This window comes from Mixophyes fleayi, chromosome 2 (assembly GCF_038048845.1).
Source record: "Mixophyes fleayi isolate aMixFle1 chromosome 2, aMixFle1.hap1, whole genome shotgun sequence".
Lineage (NCBI taxonomy): Eukaryota > Metazoa > Chordata > Amphibia > Anura > Limnodynastidae > Mixophyes > Mixophyes fleayi.
Window position 1 is genome coordinate 25,271,513 of NC_134403.1, and position 17,832 is coordinate 25,289,344.

Here is a 17,832-nt window from a genome sequence, read left to right on the forward strand (position 1 = left end):
CCAATAGACCAGAGCCATAATAGTTAGTAAACAGTGCTACAATAGTAAGTAAACAAGGTTCCAAGGGGTTAAACAACAGGAATTCCAGAAAGTCCAAAAGAGAAGTCAGAATACAAAAGAACATCACATATACAGTTGCATCCTGATGACATCAGCAGGAACTTGAGAAATTGAATTAGAGAGTCATGGATGCTGATCATGACTTGCGTCGGGGAGCCTAAGTAAGATGGGTGAGGGCAGAAGTATGGTTGCGGAGGGCAAACCGTAAGATACAGCATGTCTGGAGTGGGGATGGACATGACACTATTGTAGTCCCCGGAATCACATGAATAATCACTTCTTTCCCCCATCTCCTCTTTCCGTGTTATCCCCCCTGAACCCTCCCTCTCTTTTTCCTCCTACTTTTGAGATACAGCAACAGATTCAGATTTAATGTTGTATGAGTGATTACACTACAGGGACGGCAGGCAGAGCTATTCCTAAATATGTTATTGTGTTTTCACCCTGTATTATATTAATGTATGTTGTTGTACAAAGAATCTTCTAGTTTTCTTCTCATGTTGATGTTGCATGTACGATGTGTTCTGTCTATATGCTGATATAACTGCACAGTTTAATATAAAGTTATTATTCCAACTCTTCCATCCAAGCCCAGCTTCATGTGGCCATTATCTACAGTCCTCCAGGTTCTGTATCTCAATTCCTATATCACCTCGCCACCTGGCTCCCTCACTTTCTCTCCACTGATCTCTCCCACATTTTGGGGATCTTTAATATCCCCATAGACATTCCCTCTGACCCAGCTGCTTCCAAACATCTCTCCCTCGGTTTCTCTCAATGGAAATCCTCTCTCCCTTTGGACACCATTGATCCTATCATATTCTCCTTCTCCCTGGTTTCACTCTTCTATACCATCAAAACACTTTCTTGCCCTGATCAGGCTGTCTCCATCTATAATAACACCCTTACCACTACACTTGACTCTGTTGTCCCAGCTGTCACTTTCAAGCTGTCACTTTCCCAGCCTCAACCTTGGCACTCCAAACATACCGCTTTCTTCCAAAATCCACCTGTAGCGTGGAAAGGGTCTAAAAGAAGTCATGTACTTATCATACCTTCCTTCATTTTAAGATCATTCTTTCCTCCTATAGTTGTGCCCTATCTCTCTCTAAACAGTCCTACTTTAAAACTCTTATTTCCTCCTAGTCTTCCAACCCTCGTCGACCAATTTTCCACCTTTATCTCCCTGCTCTATCCTCCCACTCCCCTCCTCATACTTTGCTCTCGACTTTGCTACCAACTGCACCTCCAAAATTGAGTCCATACATCATGACATCTCCTCCCTTCATCTCCTTCATCTTCAACTCCTACAGTTCTATTAGTAGTAATTCATTACTTAAGCCCAATAAAGCTATATTGTGCACAAAATTCTCCTTTATGTATATGCTGACACATAGTGATTTTTATATATTGTTTGTTTCTGAGCGCCAGACAATATTTTTCTTTTGTTTACCTTATAATAATCCAGTTTAGAGTTATGTACCATATTTATGCATACCTCCCAATTGTCCTGATTTGACATGACATGCCCATTTGCGGGCCACGAAAGTGGCGGGGCTTAACAAAAAAAGTGGATTGATTTTCACCCAAATTTGGACATTTGTGAGTGGAGTTTTGGTGTAAGAGAGGGTGGCGCTTTTTGTGACCTGGGGCCTGATTCATTAAGGATCTTAATTTAAGAAACATCTTATTTAAGTCTCCTGGACAAAACCATGTTACAATGCAAGGGGTGCAAATTAGTGTTCTGTTTTGCACATAAGTTAAATACTGACTGTTTTTTCATGGAATGCGAGCGCCCAGTGGGCCACTTTTGGTAAGCAGAACTGGCGCTGCGGGATGAACCGAACGCCGGGTTAAGGCGCCCGATGCCGACGCTCATCAGACCCCCGAAAAGGTGTTGGTTGAACACAATATATGTGTGTTGATAATTGGCACTATTTCTGCTTTCACTGATAATCACTATGAAACCCTTTTATTTAGTACGGCTTTTTCACTCGCATTCTTTGGTGCATTTCGTATGAGTGTGTTATTGGCTCAGTTGAAACATGCTGCTGGGGACGCACTGCTTACTATGCACATGACCATAAATCGAATTTCTTGCAACCTTCTCAGGTCCAAGGCTGACTAGTGGGGCAAAGGTCAGTGGATTTCCATGGCAGCACAGGAGAACCGGACCTTTTGTCCAGTAGTATTGTGTTCCTGATTTGTGGGTCTCAGATCCCATGGTGGAGAGCCCTTATTTGGTTCAACCTTCTCTTCAAATTTCAGTTTGCTGCAATTTTCAAGCATATATTAGCACTGTGACTGGATCACTTATAAATAACTTATGGTATAAATGTATTTAAAGGAAATAGCGCATGGCGCTTATTTATATAATTGCCAATGCACTTAATTTTGATATTGTGTATATTTTGATATAGGAAATCATTATTTATGAGACCAGGGTAGAAAATGTGTTTTTTCTGTTTTAACCTTGCTAAAGGAAATGCCCTATTTGTAATGTAAATATCTGATACAATGAGCCTTTGTTTAGAAAGGCTTTTGTGTATCGTGATGTGGAGAAATGACTTGTTTGGGGTTTGCACCTTTTCTTTGAAATGTGTATTCTGCAACTGTTGGAAGAATGGACTCATGCTAAATTCATGGTAATTAGACCTTTTGACTTGCTAGTAGACTTCCTGGCAGTGAAATAAGATGCTGGAAATCACAGCAAGGTTTTTAAGATATCACAGATAAGCGTAAATATTGTTAGCTTCGCAATGCATGTAAATCCATGTTTGTGTAAACACATCACATGCTGATTCTAAAAATATCTCAGACTTCAAGGGGGCTGGCTTACCCTGTGAGGCTGTGTCCAAACTGTATAAAAAGCACTGGCTTGTATTGAAAAATTGTTCTTCTTGTTTATCTGACCTGATCACTGGTACTTTTAACCAGTGAAGAGCAATTAAATATCACTTGCTTCAAAGACCTGCTTGAAAATATCTTCCATGCTGAAAATCCTGTGACTTACAGAATAGACCCAAAATGTAATCCGTTCCTGGCTGTTTCTGAGGCTTGGACCCAGCTTTTCCGGTACCACCTCTCTGCCTGCTACCCTGCAGCTTTGGTCAGTGTGATAGACAAGGGGGGACCATTCACAGCAACCCTGATCCATAGTAAGAGGTCAGGGGTACCAGCCCAGGTCCGCCAGCAAGGGGATACCCCAGCAGTGACAGTTACCCAGAAGAAACCTGGTACTGGATGACGGTTAAGGAGTCCAGTGGTGGCAGCATTGTAAGCCCCTCCTACTGCGGAAAGAGAGCACACTTGGGATAACATAAGGGAATGGTGGCAAAGTAAGCCCAGCCAGTTCCCAGCAGCAACAGACAGGGCGGCATACATTAGACCTGGGAAATAATGACGGTATGCCCAGTCCACCCCTACCCGCTACTCCTTCGACAACCCAGGACTTTGCTGCTTGTTGCTTTTAGCGAGGGCATGAAGGGATTTTTTTTCCTGTTTTTCTACCCAGATCCAGGCCTGATTAGCAACTTCCTCTGTGGTTTATGGGTTTCCATCTTCATATGGGTTACAGGCCCAGTCGCTGACTGTACATTTATGCTGGTATAATATTATACCTAAGCTCTCCTGGTGGGCCAACATTCCTGCCCATATTATGATGACTCTTCTTAAGAAAGTCAACCGGTCTACTGGGAATATAGTTAGGTCATTTAGGGGTGGGGGGGTAGTCATCGACCACCCATTGATTTTGTGGACCGGGTTCAGTTATATGTGACCAATGGCGCTCCTCTTGGCTATTTTTGGAGCAGCTTTACTGGTGATTAAGGGGGATAGTTAGGTCAGTTGGTGGTGGGCTGTTCAGCCATTAAAGGACTTCAGCGTGGCAGGGAAGCTTTTGAAACCAGCAACTAATTCATACGATGGTATCGCTGATTGGTCGTAGGACACTGCCCCCTTCGAAGCAACCTGCATTTTGGTCCTATTGTGTGGGAGTCTCCTTGACCTGCTTTGTGTGGGCACGTCATTATGAGCCCAGGAGGGGGGTAGTCACTCTGATGCCAGATTTGCCACTGGCCAATCGTAAAGGACTATGTCCTGAGACCAGTGGTTAGTGGTTGTTGGCCATACACTGTTTGGTTTTGCCATTAGTTGTTAGCTGACTCGCAATTTGCTTTCGCCGCCACATTCCCTCTTTAATTCAAAAAACTGTGACCTGTTTGGCAAAATTTAAATTGCTGTGCGTGTCTTTATTTACTAATGGTTTAGAGTGTTAAGTCTTAAACGGTAAGAGAGGTTTTGTGCAATGAAGAGGTATAAACAGCATTGCAGTTTAACAGAATAGTCACCAGAGATTTGGCGATCTTCATTGTAAAAACAGCAGAAATATGGTGGTGGGGTCCACATGGTAAGCCAGCAGGGTAATGATCACTAGAGTATTGTACAGTATAGTGGCCTCTAGCATGCGCTCTTTATTATACATTGGCCACTAGAATTCTCTCTGTATACATATTACACAGGAACAGCACTAGACGTACCCCAACCAAGTAGTTCTCTCCTGGGACCAACCAGCACAGGGACAATATTTTTCATATTTATGGTACCAGATTTCTGCGCTTAAGCTGTTCGATCCAGATTTAATATATCCATCCATTGCTGCTGTTATCTGCTTGTAATTTTTTCATTGCTTGTCTTATTTATTTTAATAATGTTTATTCAGCTGTGCTTTTATATGTATTCTATATGAATTATTCAAATGTGTGTCTGTAACCCGTTACCAGGTCCATCTGGTGCCGTAGATGTTCTGAAGTGCGGTCCCTCTCCTCTCTTTGTTTCAAACAGTGTCTCCACTCAAATCTTGGCACGTGGTTCTTCTACTGGGGAATGTCTGGGAACACATTTCCCCTGGGGGAGACTTGGGGAACCCCCTGTTCACCACTTACTGTCACCGCTAACATTTAGGGATGAATTCAATTTTCAGTATATCTGCGCCAGGTGCCTCTGGAACATCCGCAAGACACCTTACAATTTTTTTTTTACAGAAGTAACGCCCATTTTTGAGGTCATGTGACAGGTGTATTAGGGGGCGTGAAATTTCACGCCATTGCATAGTGTGGGCGGGGCTTAATGGTGCGAAAAACGCGTCACCATGGTCCGGGAGGATGCCTACACTTCTGGGACTCTGGGAGGACTCCCTGGAATTCGGGAGCCTCCCGGAAATTCCGGGAGAGTAGGCAAGTAGGACTTAAACTATCCACTGTCTTTCTCTCTTCAAAGATCTCTCAGGGGCCTATTTATGATGGTCTTTTTTCATGAAAATCCCCCGAAAACAGACGCACATTGAAGTAATGTGCACATTTATTAACAGTACATCCCAGCAGATATCATAGATATCTGCTGCTTTGTATTTTGTTTTAAAATCCAGAGCAGTCCCCATAAATGTCTATGGGGACTGCTATATACCGCAATTTAATAAGTTACGAAAAGGCAATTACACATATGGTAATGTACGCCAGTTCAGGCTTACCGTATGAGTAAATTTTCAGGTCTGCTCATATGAGAAACATTGCGGTAGAGGGATCTTTGGATGCGTCACCGCATTCTACTGCTCTCCCCACCGGTCACTATCTCAAAGGTGGTCACTTTGCGCTAGTGACCATAGAGGACATAGGAAACAGGTCTTTGAAGGGAAAGCATTTTTTCATAACTGCTGTTCTTGTTCAAGTTTTTTAATAAATATGCACGATATTTCAGTCCTTATCTTTCCGATGAGGATTGAAATATATTGTGTATAAAATGCGGTGGGTAATAAATAGGGGCCTCTGACTATTAATGTGTTTCTGTCTCATCACTCTCCTAGCTGCACACTCCGCTCTTTTAGTTAGCTGTGGGCTGGTTCAGCCCGTTCTCTTTAGTCTCCCCATCAGTGGTGAAACCTGTTGTCGGCTGATTGACGCATGCGCCATTAGGCAGTGCCCATTGTCAGATGTTATTTGGTTAAGCCAATTCTTTAAAGGCTCTACTTTTGCCATAGTGGTATTTTTATTGTAGCGCTGTTCTTGTGTGGCGTGTTTTCCATTTTGGTAAGTGGAAAAGTGGCAATATCCCCTTTAACCAGCTGCTCTGTTAAATTTTCCTTACATTTTTCTCAATCGCCCTTATTTTAGTGCCTGAAATTTTGCTGGTGTTTTCCTTGTTCTCTGTATTCTATCGCTGTCACTGGAGTGCTCTCTGTATTGTATACCTTTCACCGGAATGCTCTCTCTATTGTACACCTGTCGACGGAATGCTCTCTGTATTGTATACCTGTCACCGGAATGCTCTCTCTATTGTACACCTGTCGACGGAATGCTCTCTGTATTGTATATCTGTCATTGGAATGCTCTCTGTATTGTAAACCTGTCACCGGATTGCTCTCTGTATTGTATACATGTCACTGGAGTGCCCTCTGTATTGTATACCTGTCACCGGAATGCTCTCTGTATTGTATACCTGTCACTGGAATGTTCTCTGTATTCTATACCTGTCAATGGAATGCTCTCTGTATTTTATACTGGTCACTGGAGTCCATCTGTATTGTATAATTGCCTTTGGAATGCTCTCTGTATTGTATAGTGGCCCCAACAATGTTCGGTATTGTCTATTGGCTCTCTAATATAGGTGGTAGGGGCTCTTTTTGAGGAGCTTACCTTGGACGTTCGTGCTTGATGGGAGTGTCTTTGGGATTGGTGCTGCCGTTACGGAATCTTCGGGTGTTCCAATTACCGAACTTGTTGTTTCTCTCTTTGTCTGTGCAGTGGCGCAACCTGGGGTGGAGGGAGAGAGGGGGGGGGGTATATAGAGAACACAGATACACATATGGTACCAACAATATACTTTTGATGCTTATGGGTAAGCAGTAGATTATAGCTTGTTTTGCTGGTGTGGGTCTATAGCTCTATTGCCCTGTTTACAGCTCTAATGCGGTTTATATTGTGGTGGTAGTGGTACCTTCTGTATGGGATATGTCTGTAGCTCTGCGGTGGTGGTGGGCAGGGGTGTCTATAGCTCTGAGCTGTTCCAGTGATTATAGCTCGAAGTAGAGGGCAGTGGTGATGTGACTGTCTCTAGTGGTGTTGGTGTGTGTTAGCTTAGGTGCTAAGATTAATTAATGCTGTTTATAGCTCTTATGTGTTTTATAGGTTATCTGTGTGTAATGTGCTATGGCTATGTTTCCTTTTTAAGTGAGTGTATTCGTATATAGATGTGCGGGTGAATGTATGTGTTTTCTCTTGCTCAAAAAGCTCTTATAAGAGTTTTGGTGGTTGTCAGCCGACCTTGCTGTCCCGTGGGTAGACGCTGTAGCTGGGGTGAATTCTAGCGTGTACCGAGCGGTAGCGTAGCTGTGGCCGAGCAGGTTCTCCTGGTTCACCTAGTGCGCATGCGTGTGGCGGCCGCCGGACTTCCGGTGTTGGTGGAGCGCACTTTGCGTTTTACTGCGGACTGGATCTATCGTGTGCCTCTGCTTCTACCTTCGTTTTTGAGAGAGTTGGGCGGGTGATGTTGCAGCGGAGTTTCCAGGAGCAGATTGAGTTTTCAGGGAGTCTTTCACGGGGTGTGTAGGGGGGGTTCCAACGCGTTTCGTCCTTAGACTTCGTCAGGGATGTGGCTGTACTGTGAGTGTCCTGTGCTTCTTATCCTGCTTCATTTTGACTGTGTCCAAAGGGATAAGCCGGAAGGGGAGGAGGAGCTATAATCTACTGCTTACCCATAAGCATCAAAAGTATATTGTTGGTACCATATCTGTATCTGTGTTCTCTATATACCCCACCCTCCCCCCTTCTCTCCCTCCACCCCAGGTTGCGCCACTGCACAGACAAAGAGAGGCTCTCTACTATGCTCTATATTGTATAGTGGTCACTAGAATATTCTCTGTATTGTATATTGGTAATTTCAATGCCGTCTGTATTGTATAGTGGACAATAAAATACTCTATTGTATACCTGTCCCTAGAATGCTCTCTGTATTGTATAGCTGTCACTGGAATGCTCTCTGCATTGTATAGTTGTCGCTAGGATGCTCTCTGTATTGTATAATGGTCACTAGTGTGCCCTCTGTATTGTTTAGTGGTCGCTAGGATGCACTATCTATTGTATAGCTGTAATTGGCATGCCCTCTGTATTGTATACCTGTCACCAGATTGCTCTCTGTATTGTATACCTGTTACTGGAGTGCCCTCTGTATTGTATACCTGTAACCGGAATGCTCTCTGTATTGTATACCTGTAACCGGAATGCTCTCTGTATTGTATACCTGTCAATGGAATGCTCTCTGTATTTTATACCGGTCACTGGAGTGCCATCTGTATTGTATAACTGCCTTTGGAATGCTCTCTGTATTGTATAGTGGCCCCAATAATATTCGGTATTGTCTATTGGTTCTCTACTATGCTCTAAATTGTATAGTGGTCACTAGAATATTCTCTGTATTGTATATTGGTAACTTGAATGCTGTCTGTATTGTATAGTGGACACTAAAATACTCTATTGTATACCTGTCCCTAGAATGCTCTCTGTATTGTATAGCTGTCACTGGAATGCTCTCTGCATTGTATAGTTATGACTAGGATGCTCTCTGTATTGTATAATGGTCTCTAGGATGCTCTATGTATTGTATAATGGTCTCTAGGATGCTCTATGTATTGTATAATGGTCTCTAGGATGCTCTCTGTATTGTATAATGGTCTATAGGATGCTCTATGTATTGTATAATGGTCTCTAGGATGCTCTATGTATTGTATAATGGTCTCTAGGATGCTCTATGTATTGTATAGCTGTCACTGGAATGATCTATGTGATGTATGTTGGACACTAGAATAGACTCTGAAATTAATACATGTCTAATTAGGCTACATTATATACATTTATTATAGCTATCTAAAATAAAGGTTTTTATACTACAGTCGCTGTGTAAAACCTCACCCATTGTAAACATTCAATGCTCATAACAAACAAACCACACACGTAGTTTTGGCAGCAGAAAAATGGCAGCAAAAATCTGAATGGGGAATTTCCAACAGTTATCTGGGGAACAGTTTAATAAATGTCCCCCACAGTTATTTAGTTTTATATATTTCATTTGAGAAAAACGAACAGAATTGTATATCGGGTTTTAGCAGTTTTTATTTTGTAGATCATAAATGTAATAATCAGATTACAAGAATCCTAGATACATATATCCCAACATTGTGGCAGAAAAATCAGGACTAAAATTGAAAATTTTAAACCACAGTCATACATTGTTCACCAACTGCTCTAGACCCCAGGTTATGTACCTGTGATACGAGTACTCAAGGGGGAACCTCAGGTAGATTCAAGGCTTGCATAAGTCTGTGCACTAGAACTAAAAATGACATTATATTAATTAGCAATAAAACATATGTAAAACAAATCAGAAATGACATTTTCAAAACATGGAGTGGCTTATTAAAAATGTACTCTGATTGGGGGATACTTAGTATAAAAAACAGACTTTATAGGGTTTGTGGCATTGACAAGCTAATCCGACTTACAAATATATATTTTTCAAATCCCGGATTCTAAGGGTCATTTATATAAACCATTGTATTACTTAACATTCATCAGTGATTATATAAAGTCTCTAGTAAAGTCTATCTAACAATTGTCATTAACTCTTTATTTCCACGCGGCTGCCATCAGAAACCATTTGAACTGAGGGGGGAAGTATATAGGGGTCCACAATCAGCAGCGACCTTCTCTGTATAACACAGCGCACTACTGCCACTATGAGTCCATGACATAGGAATTTCTGCGAGTTAATGCACAGTTTACATCATACTTGCCAACTCTCCCGAAATGTCCAGGAGACTCCCGAAATTAGGGTCGGTCTCACGGACTCCCGGGAGAGCTGGCAAATCTTCAGCGTCCGGGAATTACCTTCCCGAAATGACGCGGTTCACGGTGAATCACGACATTTTGGCACCGCCCACCCCGTGACAAAACAGCATTTCTGTTATAGGGGGCGGAGCCATAATGACGCGTTTGCCGTGCCCCGCCCCCTCCCGCCCTCCAGTGACGCCGATCTCCCGGAAAACACTTGGCAAAAGTTGGTAAGTATGGTTTACATTCAATTATCATGATGATTTATAACGTCATTAATATATTAATACATTGTAAAGCACTCTTATGTGGAGAAAGAACTTGGTGGTAAGAGAGAGTGGTGTTAAAAAAGAGGAAACACTGTATAACAAGCACTGGTATCATAGAGAAGACAATAATTATACTTTGTGATTCTGTTAATAAAGCTAAGCAATGAGGCAGGCTGGGAGTTGTAGTCCAACCAGCTCATCTTAAGAAACTCTCTAATCTAAACCAAATCACTGGCGCACCGTATGGGTTTCATTTTTAGAATAGCTCATTTATTAGAAAGATACCCAATAACAATAACAATGTAAACAAATGTGTAAGTGCACTTATCAAATTCTGGTAAGTGACGCTGCTGTCAAGGCTGTGTAGCCTTAATTAGTGAACAAAAATAAATAGCAATAGACAGCGCAGAGACTAGTCAGATCAACACGATGCTAAAAAGTAAACAGTTTATTAATAATTAATAAAGTGACTTTGATATCACATCCATATTTTTCAAAAAATTACATCCATATGATGATAACACAATCTTATAAACAGCGGCCCGTTTTTTCATTCTTCTCACCGTCAGCCCGATGCTCCCTATGCTGAACCGAGGTAATCTTAGTTTCTGGGCATTATTAAATGGAGTCTAAACTAACAGCCATGGATTTCTGGACTTCAGTAAAATCTACATACAATACAATTGCATTTAATAGTTTCCTTTAGAGCTCCCTCTTGTGGACACGTGGTAGAACTTAAGTGATATTTTCTGAGTGTTGCAATAGGACACAGATGAATAGACCATGTTTTAATATAGAAGGGTTATTGTGAGTAACCAATTATATTGGAGTTAGTACAAGACTGTCATCTGGACTCTATGCAATAAAACCCTATTGGGACACTAAACATTTGGGCTATATTAATTAACTATAGAGATATCTATTATCACATATTATTAAAGACATAGGATTCAGAAGGAAATAATTTGTATTGTGTTACAACCAGCTCATCTTGTATTACTTAAGAGACTACAATAGGAGAAGCTTTACAGAAACAACATCCCATTCACCCCTTGTATATACTGACTATACCATACTTGCCAACTTTTAAATAGTGAAGTCCGGGAGATCCCAGACAGGGGGCATAGCTGGAGGATGGGAGGGGGCGGGGCACGGTCAATCGCATCATTTTGGTCCCGCTCCCACGACGGAAACATCATTTTTGTTGCGGGGGGCTGGGCCAAAATGACTAAATTCACCACAAATCGCGTCATTTTGGCTAGCAAATTGCAGGATGTGGGAGACTTGCCTGCTCTCTCGGGAGTCCGGGAGACCTACCCGGTTTTCGGGAGTTGGCAAGTATGGACTATACTAATAGGCTATACACTGGTTGACAGACAGTTACTGCAGTCAATCACAACTATCAGTGAATCATAGATGGAGAAATCCCACATACATTTATAATTATATATTTGTATTGAAAGTTTCTAACACACCAACAAGAGAACAAATCCAGACACACTGGACATCTGGTTACACAACACAGGAGGGGGTCAGGTGTAGCTCCACCCACTACATCATTCTATTGGCTAAACCTTTCACCAATCAGATAATCCTCAATGTGATGTCACCAGTCTCAGTGCGGATTTCTTATGATCATTTCTCCCAGCTCCTGACATTCCCAAATATTTTAGAACATTCTTTCCCTGCACATAATGCAGCATGAAGGGGCTCAGTGAAGGTGGCGGTGAAGGTGTGTAAGTGTCTATAAAAATTTGTCTGTGTTCCATGGTGTGTATGTGCCTGATGCACAGCATAAAATGACAGCTGTCCAGCCTCATAATCCAGATATATCCCCACTGCATTACAGGGAATATTGTCAGGTAACCTGATCTCTTTACTGTCATGTATCAGTGAGTACTTATTGTACAGCCCCTGACACAAAGCCCAGGACTTGTTATTATAACCAATGTATGACTGACCTCCTCTCCTGTCTATACTGGGATAACACATCCCTACACTCCACCACTTTGAATAATTCAAGTTCACATGACAGTAATGTCGCCCTGAAGAAAATATCCTGATGCTTAAAACCTGATTATAATGCTGAAATCTCTCTGGTGTTTCTGGACGATTTTGATTATTATCTGACCAGCTAACTGAAATATTTCTATCTAGATATATATGAGTACCAGCTGTGTTTACATCCATTAATATGTCTGTAGAATTATGCACATAGAGCCCTATAATTTTACCAGTTATTATATCAGATTCTGTGTTACCAGATGTGTTTACATCCAGTACTTTGTCTGCAGGTTCTGGAACATAGTTCCCTCTCGTTATACCAGTTATTACATCAGATTCTGTATTACCGGCTGTGCTCACACCCAGTGATATGTCTGTAGATTCCTGCATGTAGATCCCTTTCTTTATATCTGTTGTTATATCATATAATGTATGTAATGTCTCTGAGATGAGACCCACATCCAGATCCCCTACACCATGGACCTGGTCATCATGTCTCTCTCTGTCCTCAGTATCACACAAGTCACCTGTGTCTGCTTCCTGTAAGACAGTCAATGGATCAGACTTGTTACACAGCTCCTCAATGTGACGCATCTTCCTGGACAGCTCTTCCTTCTTTATTTCCAGCTGCTGGATCAGATCAGATACTGGGAGTGAAGCACACTCTACCTGCCTGGAGATCTCACTCAGGACTCTCTTCTCTAGGTCTTTCAGCTGTCTCCTGATGTCTCTAAACAGGGCAGTGACTCTCTCTTTTACACCAGCTGCTTTTTCCTGTTCTTCTCTCCTGCGCTCCTGCAGACTCTGGACTCTTATCTCAGTATCCGCTCTCTTTGTGGTCAGTTTCTGCAGAACATTTCTCAGTTTCTCCTTCTTCTTCTCAGAGGCCACATCCAGCATATCCACTTGGTGTCCCCGGTGTTCTCCGGCCAAACTGCAGGACACACAGATACAGGCAGCGTCCTCAGTGCAGTAATACTCCAGTATCTTCTTATGGACGGAGCATTTCCTGTTCCCCAGGGAAGTGGTGGGATCATATAAGACGTGTTCTGCTGACTTGCTGTGTACTCTCAGGTGTTTATCACACAGAGAAGCCTCACACATCAGACAGGATTTAGCGGCAGGTACAGGAGAGTCCACACAGTAAGTGCAGAAGATCCCAGTCTCCTCGTTATCTGGCTGAGTAGACAGGAAACTCCCCACTATGTTACACAGAGTTATGTTTCCTATCAGTACAGGCCGCTCCTGACACTCTGCTCTGCATTCAGGACAGGTATAAACTCCAGACCCCTCCTGTGTATCCAGCACACGATCAATACAGACCCGGCAGAAGTTGTGTCCACACCTCAGTGTTACAGGATCTGTATAAATGTTCAGGCAGATAGAACAGTCCAGCTCCTTTCTCAGATCAGCAGACGCCATCGCTAACAGCAGAGAGAGAAATGAAAGTGAAAGTCTCTGAAAGTCAGAAACCACACAGGGTGTGGCTAAACTGGTCACAGATTATATCTACAAACTCAGTTATATTAAAGGACACAGCTAATACATAAAGCAACATCATGCAGAAATGTGTTTATTTTGGAATTAATAAAGGTCATTTAACCAACTATGTGCCAGTTACCTAGACGGCATTAAGCTGTACTGTTTTTATTAAGTCAATGATATGCTGTTTTATGCCCAGTTGTAAGAATTTTATTGCTGGCCTTTGTAGTGTGATGATATTGTGGAGTTGATTCCAGTCACAGTTCACATGTCTCTATTTCCCAAATCACTCAAATGAATAGAATGATGATTTATTCTGCAGAACAGGATTAAATACAGCACAGCCCTCTTAACGATAGCAGGTCCAATAAGTGAGGAAATCAGTTCAAATAAATTCAGTGAGATATGTTCCACAGCGAATCTCTGGCAGAGCATCACCTCTTGGCCAAAGTCTGTCACACTCTCTCAGTTCCCAGGGTAGACTCTTTTATCACCTCTTAAGCCCACCTTGGGAACTGCCTGCCCAGGGGAGTTGCAAAAGGTCTCGATTGGTGGGCTTCTCATACTATCCTGCCCCCTCCCCTACCTCCCCAGGAGTCTTCCCTCATGTGACCCCTGCTGGGTCCGGCTCCTGGCTGTCTGTAGAGCTCACTAGTGGACAATAGGGAGTAAACAGAAATAACAATGGTAACTTAATTCACTAAACTCCTGAGTGTTCACTGTGGATGTGGAATTTAACCCCTGAACTGCTTTTCCAAGGAGATGTCACAGTACTACCACTGATACTTCCTGATAACAACAGAACTAAAAAGTGCAGACCGGGTATGGATTAGAATAAGGGGTTGTAACACTGGTTCCATATACCATGCCCGTTCCTTTACACTGCAAGTTGCTGGATTAAGGCTTTGGGGGGCTCTATTGAGATATATATATATATATATATATATATATATATATAGATATATACGCACACACACACACACTATGGACAAAAGTATTCAGACGCTTGACAGTTACACCAACAGAGACTGTAATGACATTGTATTCAAATACATATACTTTGATATGGAGTTGGTCCCCATTTTGCAGTGATAACAGCTTCCACTCTTCTTGGAAGGCTTTCCACAAGATGTTGGAATGTTTTTGGGGGAATTTGTGCCCATTCATTCTGTAGAGCATTTATGAAGTCAGGCACCGATGTTGGACAAGAAGACCTGGCTCGCAATCTCCGTTCCCGTTCATTCCAAAGGTGTTCGATGGGGTTGAGGTCAGGGCTCTGTGCGGGCCAGTCAAATTCTTCCACACCGGACTCATCAAACCATGTCTTTGTAGTCCTTGCTTTGTGCACTGGGGCACAGTCATGTTGAAATTGTAAAGGGCCTTCCCCAAACGGTTGCCATAAAGTTGGAAGCACAGCATTGTCCAAAATGAAGTGGCATGCAGAAGCATTAAGATTGCCCTTCACTGGAGATAAGGGGCCTAACCAAACCCTGAAAAACAGCCCCATACCATTATCCCTCCTCCACCAAACTTCACATTTGGCATAATGCAGTCAGGCAGGTAACGTTCTCCCGGCATCTGCCAAACCCAGACTCGCCCATCTGATTGCCAAACAGAGAAGTGTATCTTGTCACTCCACAGAACACCTTTCCACTGCTCCACAGTCCAGTGTTAGTGTGCTTTACATCACTACATCCGACACTTGGCATTGATGTGAGACTTGCATGCAGCTGCTCAGCCATGGAAGCCCACTCCATTAAGCTCCTGCTGCACAATTTGTTCTTACATTAAAAGCCAGTGGAGGTTCGGAACTCTTCAGCTATGGAATCAGCAGAGTGTTGGCGACTTTTACGAACCTTAGCAGTCGTTGACCCCGCGATTTTATGAGGTCTTCTGCTTTGTGGCTGAGTTGCTGTTGTTCCTAAACGCTTCCACTTTCTGATAATATCACTTACAAGTGACCGTGGAACATCCAGCAGGGATGGAATTTCACGAACCGTCTTATTGCACAGGTGGCATCCTATCACAGTACTATTCCTGAAGTCACTGAGCTCTTCAGAACGACCCATTTTGTATCACAAATGTTGGCAACTGGAGACTGTATGACTGGGTGCTTGATTTTATACACTTCTGGCAATGGGTCTGATTGAAACACCTCAATTCAATAAATAACAGGTGTGGGCAAATACTTTTGTCCATATATATACATATATAAAAATATAAAAATATCTAAAAATAGATGAAAGATATCTACACAAATAAATAAATATTGTAAAATTAAAGATTATTCAAAGGATAAAACATATTTAAAAAAAATAATTTTCATATTGCTGCCTGCAGGAGTTATCGCTGACGATAACAGTATTATCCCTGGGGGTAACCCTGTGATGTAATAAACAGCCCATATGATTTATTAAAGTAAACTTTGGGTTTACCCGCCATCCTCAGGTATAGTTATGTGATGTTGGACATGGCTGTGCCCCTGTTTGTCCACGTCACTTCTGATCGGCAATCACCAGCACCGCCTACCACATCCAGAGGAACAGGCTTGGAAGATGAGGGGGGAAAAGGTGTGGGGGCAGAAGGGAGAAAAAGGGTCAGTACAGATGGGATGATGGGATAAAGGGAGACATGTACACAAAGGGGGAGAGAGAGAGGGACAGGCATCCATAATGTAGAGTCAGACACACACACACACACACACACACACACACACACACAGTTTATTTGGGGGGGGAGGCAAAGACATATGGGGAGACAGAGAGAGACAAACAAAACACACTAAAAGGAGACAAAGTTGCACACACAAAAGGGGGGAGGCACATATGGGCAGGGGGGGGGGGCAGAGGCACACATGGGCACGAGGGAAGAGGCACACATGGGCACAGGGGAAGAGGCACACATGGGCAGAGGCACACATGGATAGGGGGGCAGAGGCACACATGTTCAGGGGGGTTGAAGCATACATGGGAAGGGGTGAAGAGGCACACATGGGCAGGGGGGCAGAGGCACACATGGGCAGGGGGGCAGAGGCACACATGGGCAAGGGGGGCAGAGGCACACATGGGCAGGGGGACAGTGAAGCACACATGGGCAGGGGGAAGAAGCGCACATGAGCAGGGGGATGAAACGCACATGGCAAAAACATACTAGTAGGTTAATTGGCTGCTATCAAAATTGACCTTAGTCTCTCTCTCTCTTTTATCTGTGTGTGTGTTAGAGAATTCAGACTGTAAGCCCTAATGCAGGGACAGATGTGAGTTCTCTGTACAGCGCTGCGGAATCAGTGGCGCTATATAAATAAATGATGATGATGATGATGATGATGGGAAGGGAAAAATGGAGACAGAAAGTGCAGGGATGGAATACAGGTGGGTGAGCTAACATACAGCAGTTGCCTCTCTTACTGTGCACCACAAGGAAGGTACTCACATTGCCTTCTGTCAGGCCCGGCCAATGGAGGAGGCCACAGGGAGTAGAAGAGGTGGAGTCACGGACACACATCCGGGAGCTAGATGCTGCGCTGTGGTTCCTGTGTAAATCACCGCAAGAGATTGTTAGCCCAACCCAGGGTCATCTGATCTGGGAGGCATGTGCCCTCGGAGTCCCCCCTTTATCCGCCTCTGGCTGCGATCTTGTAGGATGTGTAGGTAGTGTTTAATGTTTGTTTAATCTAAGTGTGTGTTTGTTACAAATCTGTTAAAATGTATATATAGAATAACTAGCGTTATACAAGAGCTGAACAGCAGGTGAAGAGGATGAGAACGCCCTACCTGGAAACACACATCCTACATTACGTTCCACCTCATGCACGTGCTTTGTGCATTGCCTGGACATTCCCTATTGAACCGTGCTTCCTAAAACTGCTTTATAACTATATTCTTACCTTTATTTTTGTTTCTGTTTGTGACCTCACCTTTAACCCATACTGACTACTTACCTCACACATTACATGTGCTCATTTTCTTATTCACATTCTCCATTATCACTTTGTCACTCCTATGTAGCGATCTCTTTATTTATAAATGCCCTCCTTCGTCCTGTACTGGCTGATTCAACTACACTTTGTAATTGCAACTTATATCATACTTGCCAACTCTCCTTGAATGTCAGGGAGACTCCCTGAAATAGGGGTGATC

At 42.9% G+C, this 17,832-nt stretch overlaps 1 protein-coding gene across 1 annotated transcript; it reads right to left on the reverse strand.

Moving 5' to 3' along the window:
• Window positions 1-10,640: 10,640 nt before the first annotated feature.
• LOC142140792 (E3 ubiquitin/ISG15 ligase TRIM25-like) lies at window positions 10,641-13,653 on the reverse strand. Its single transcript, XM_075198697.1, has one exon. The coding sequence runs from the start codon at window positions 13,631-13,633 to the stop codon at window positions 11,843-11,845; it is 1,791 nt and encodes a 596-aa protein (XP_075054798.1). The 5' UTR covers window positions 13,634-13,653; the 3' UTR covers window positions 10,641-11,842.
• Window positions 13,654-17,832: the final 4,179 nt, after the last annotated feature.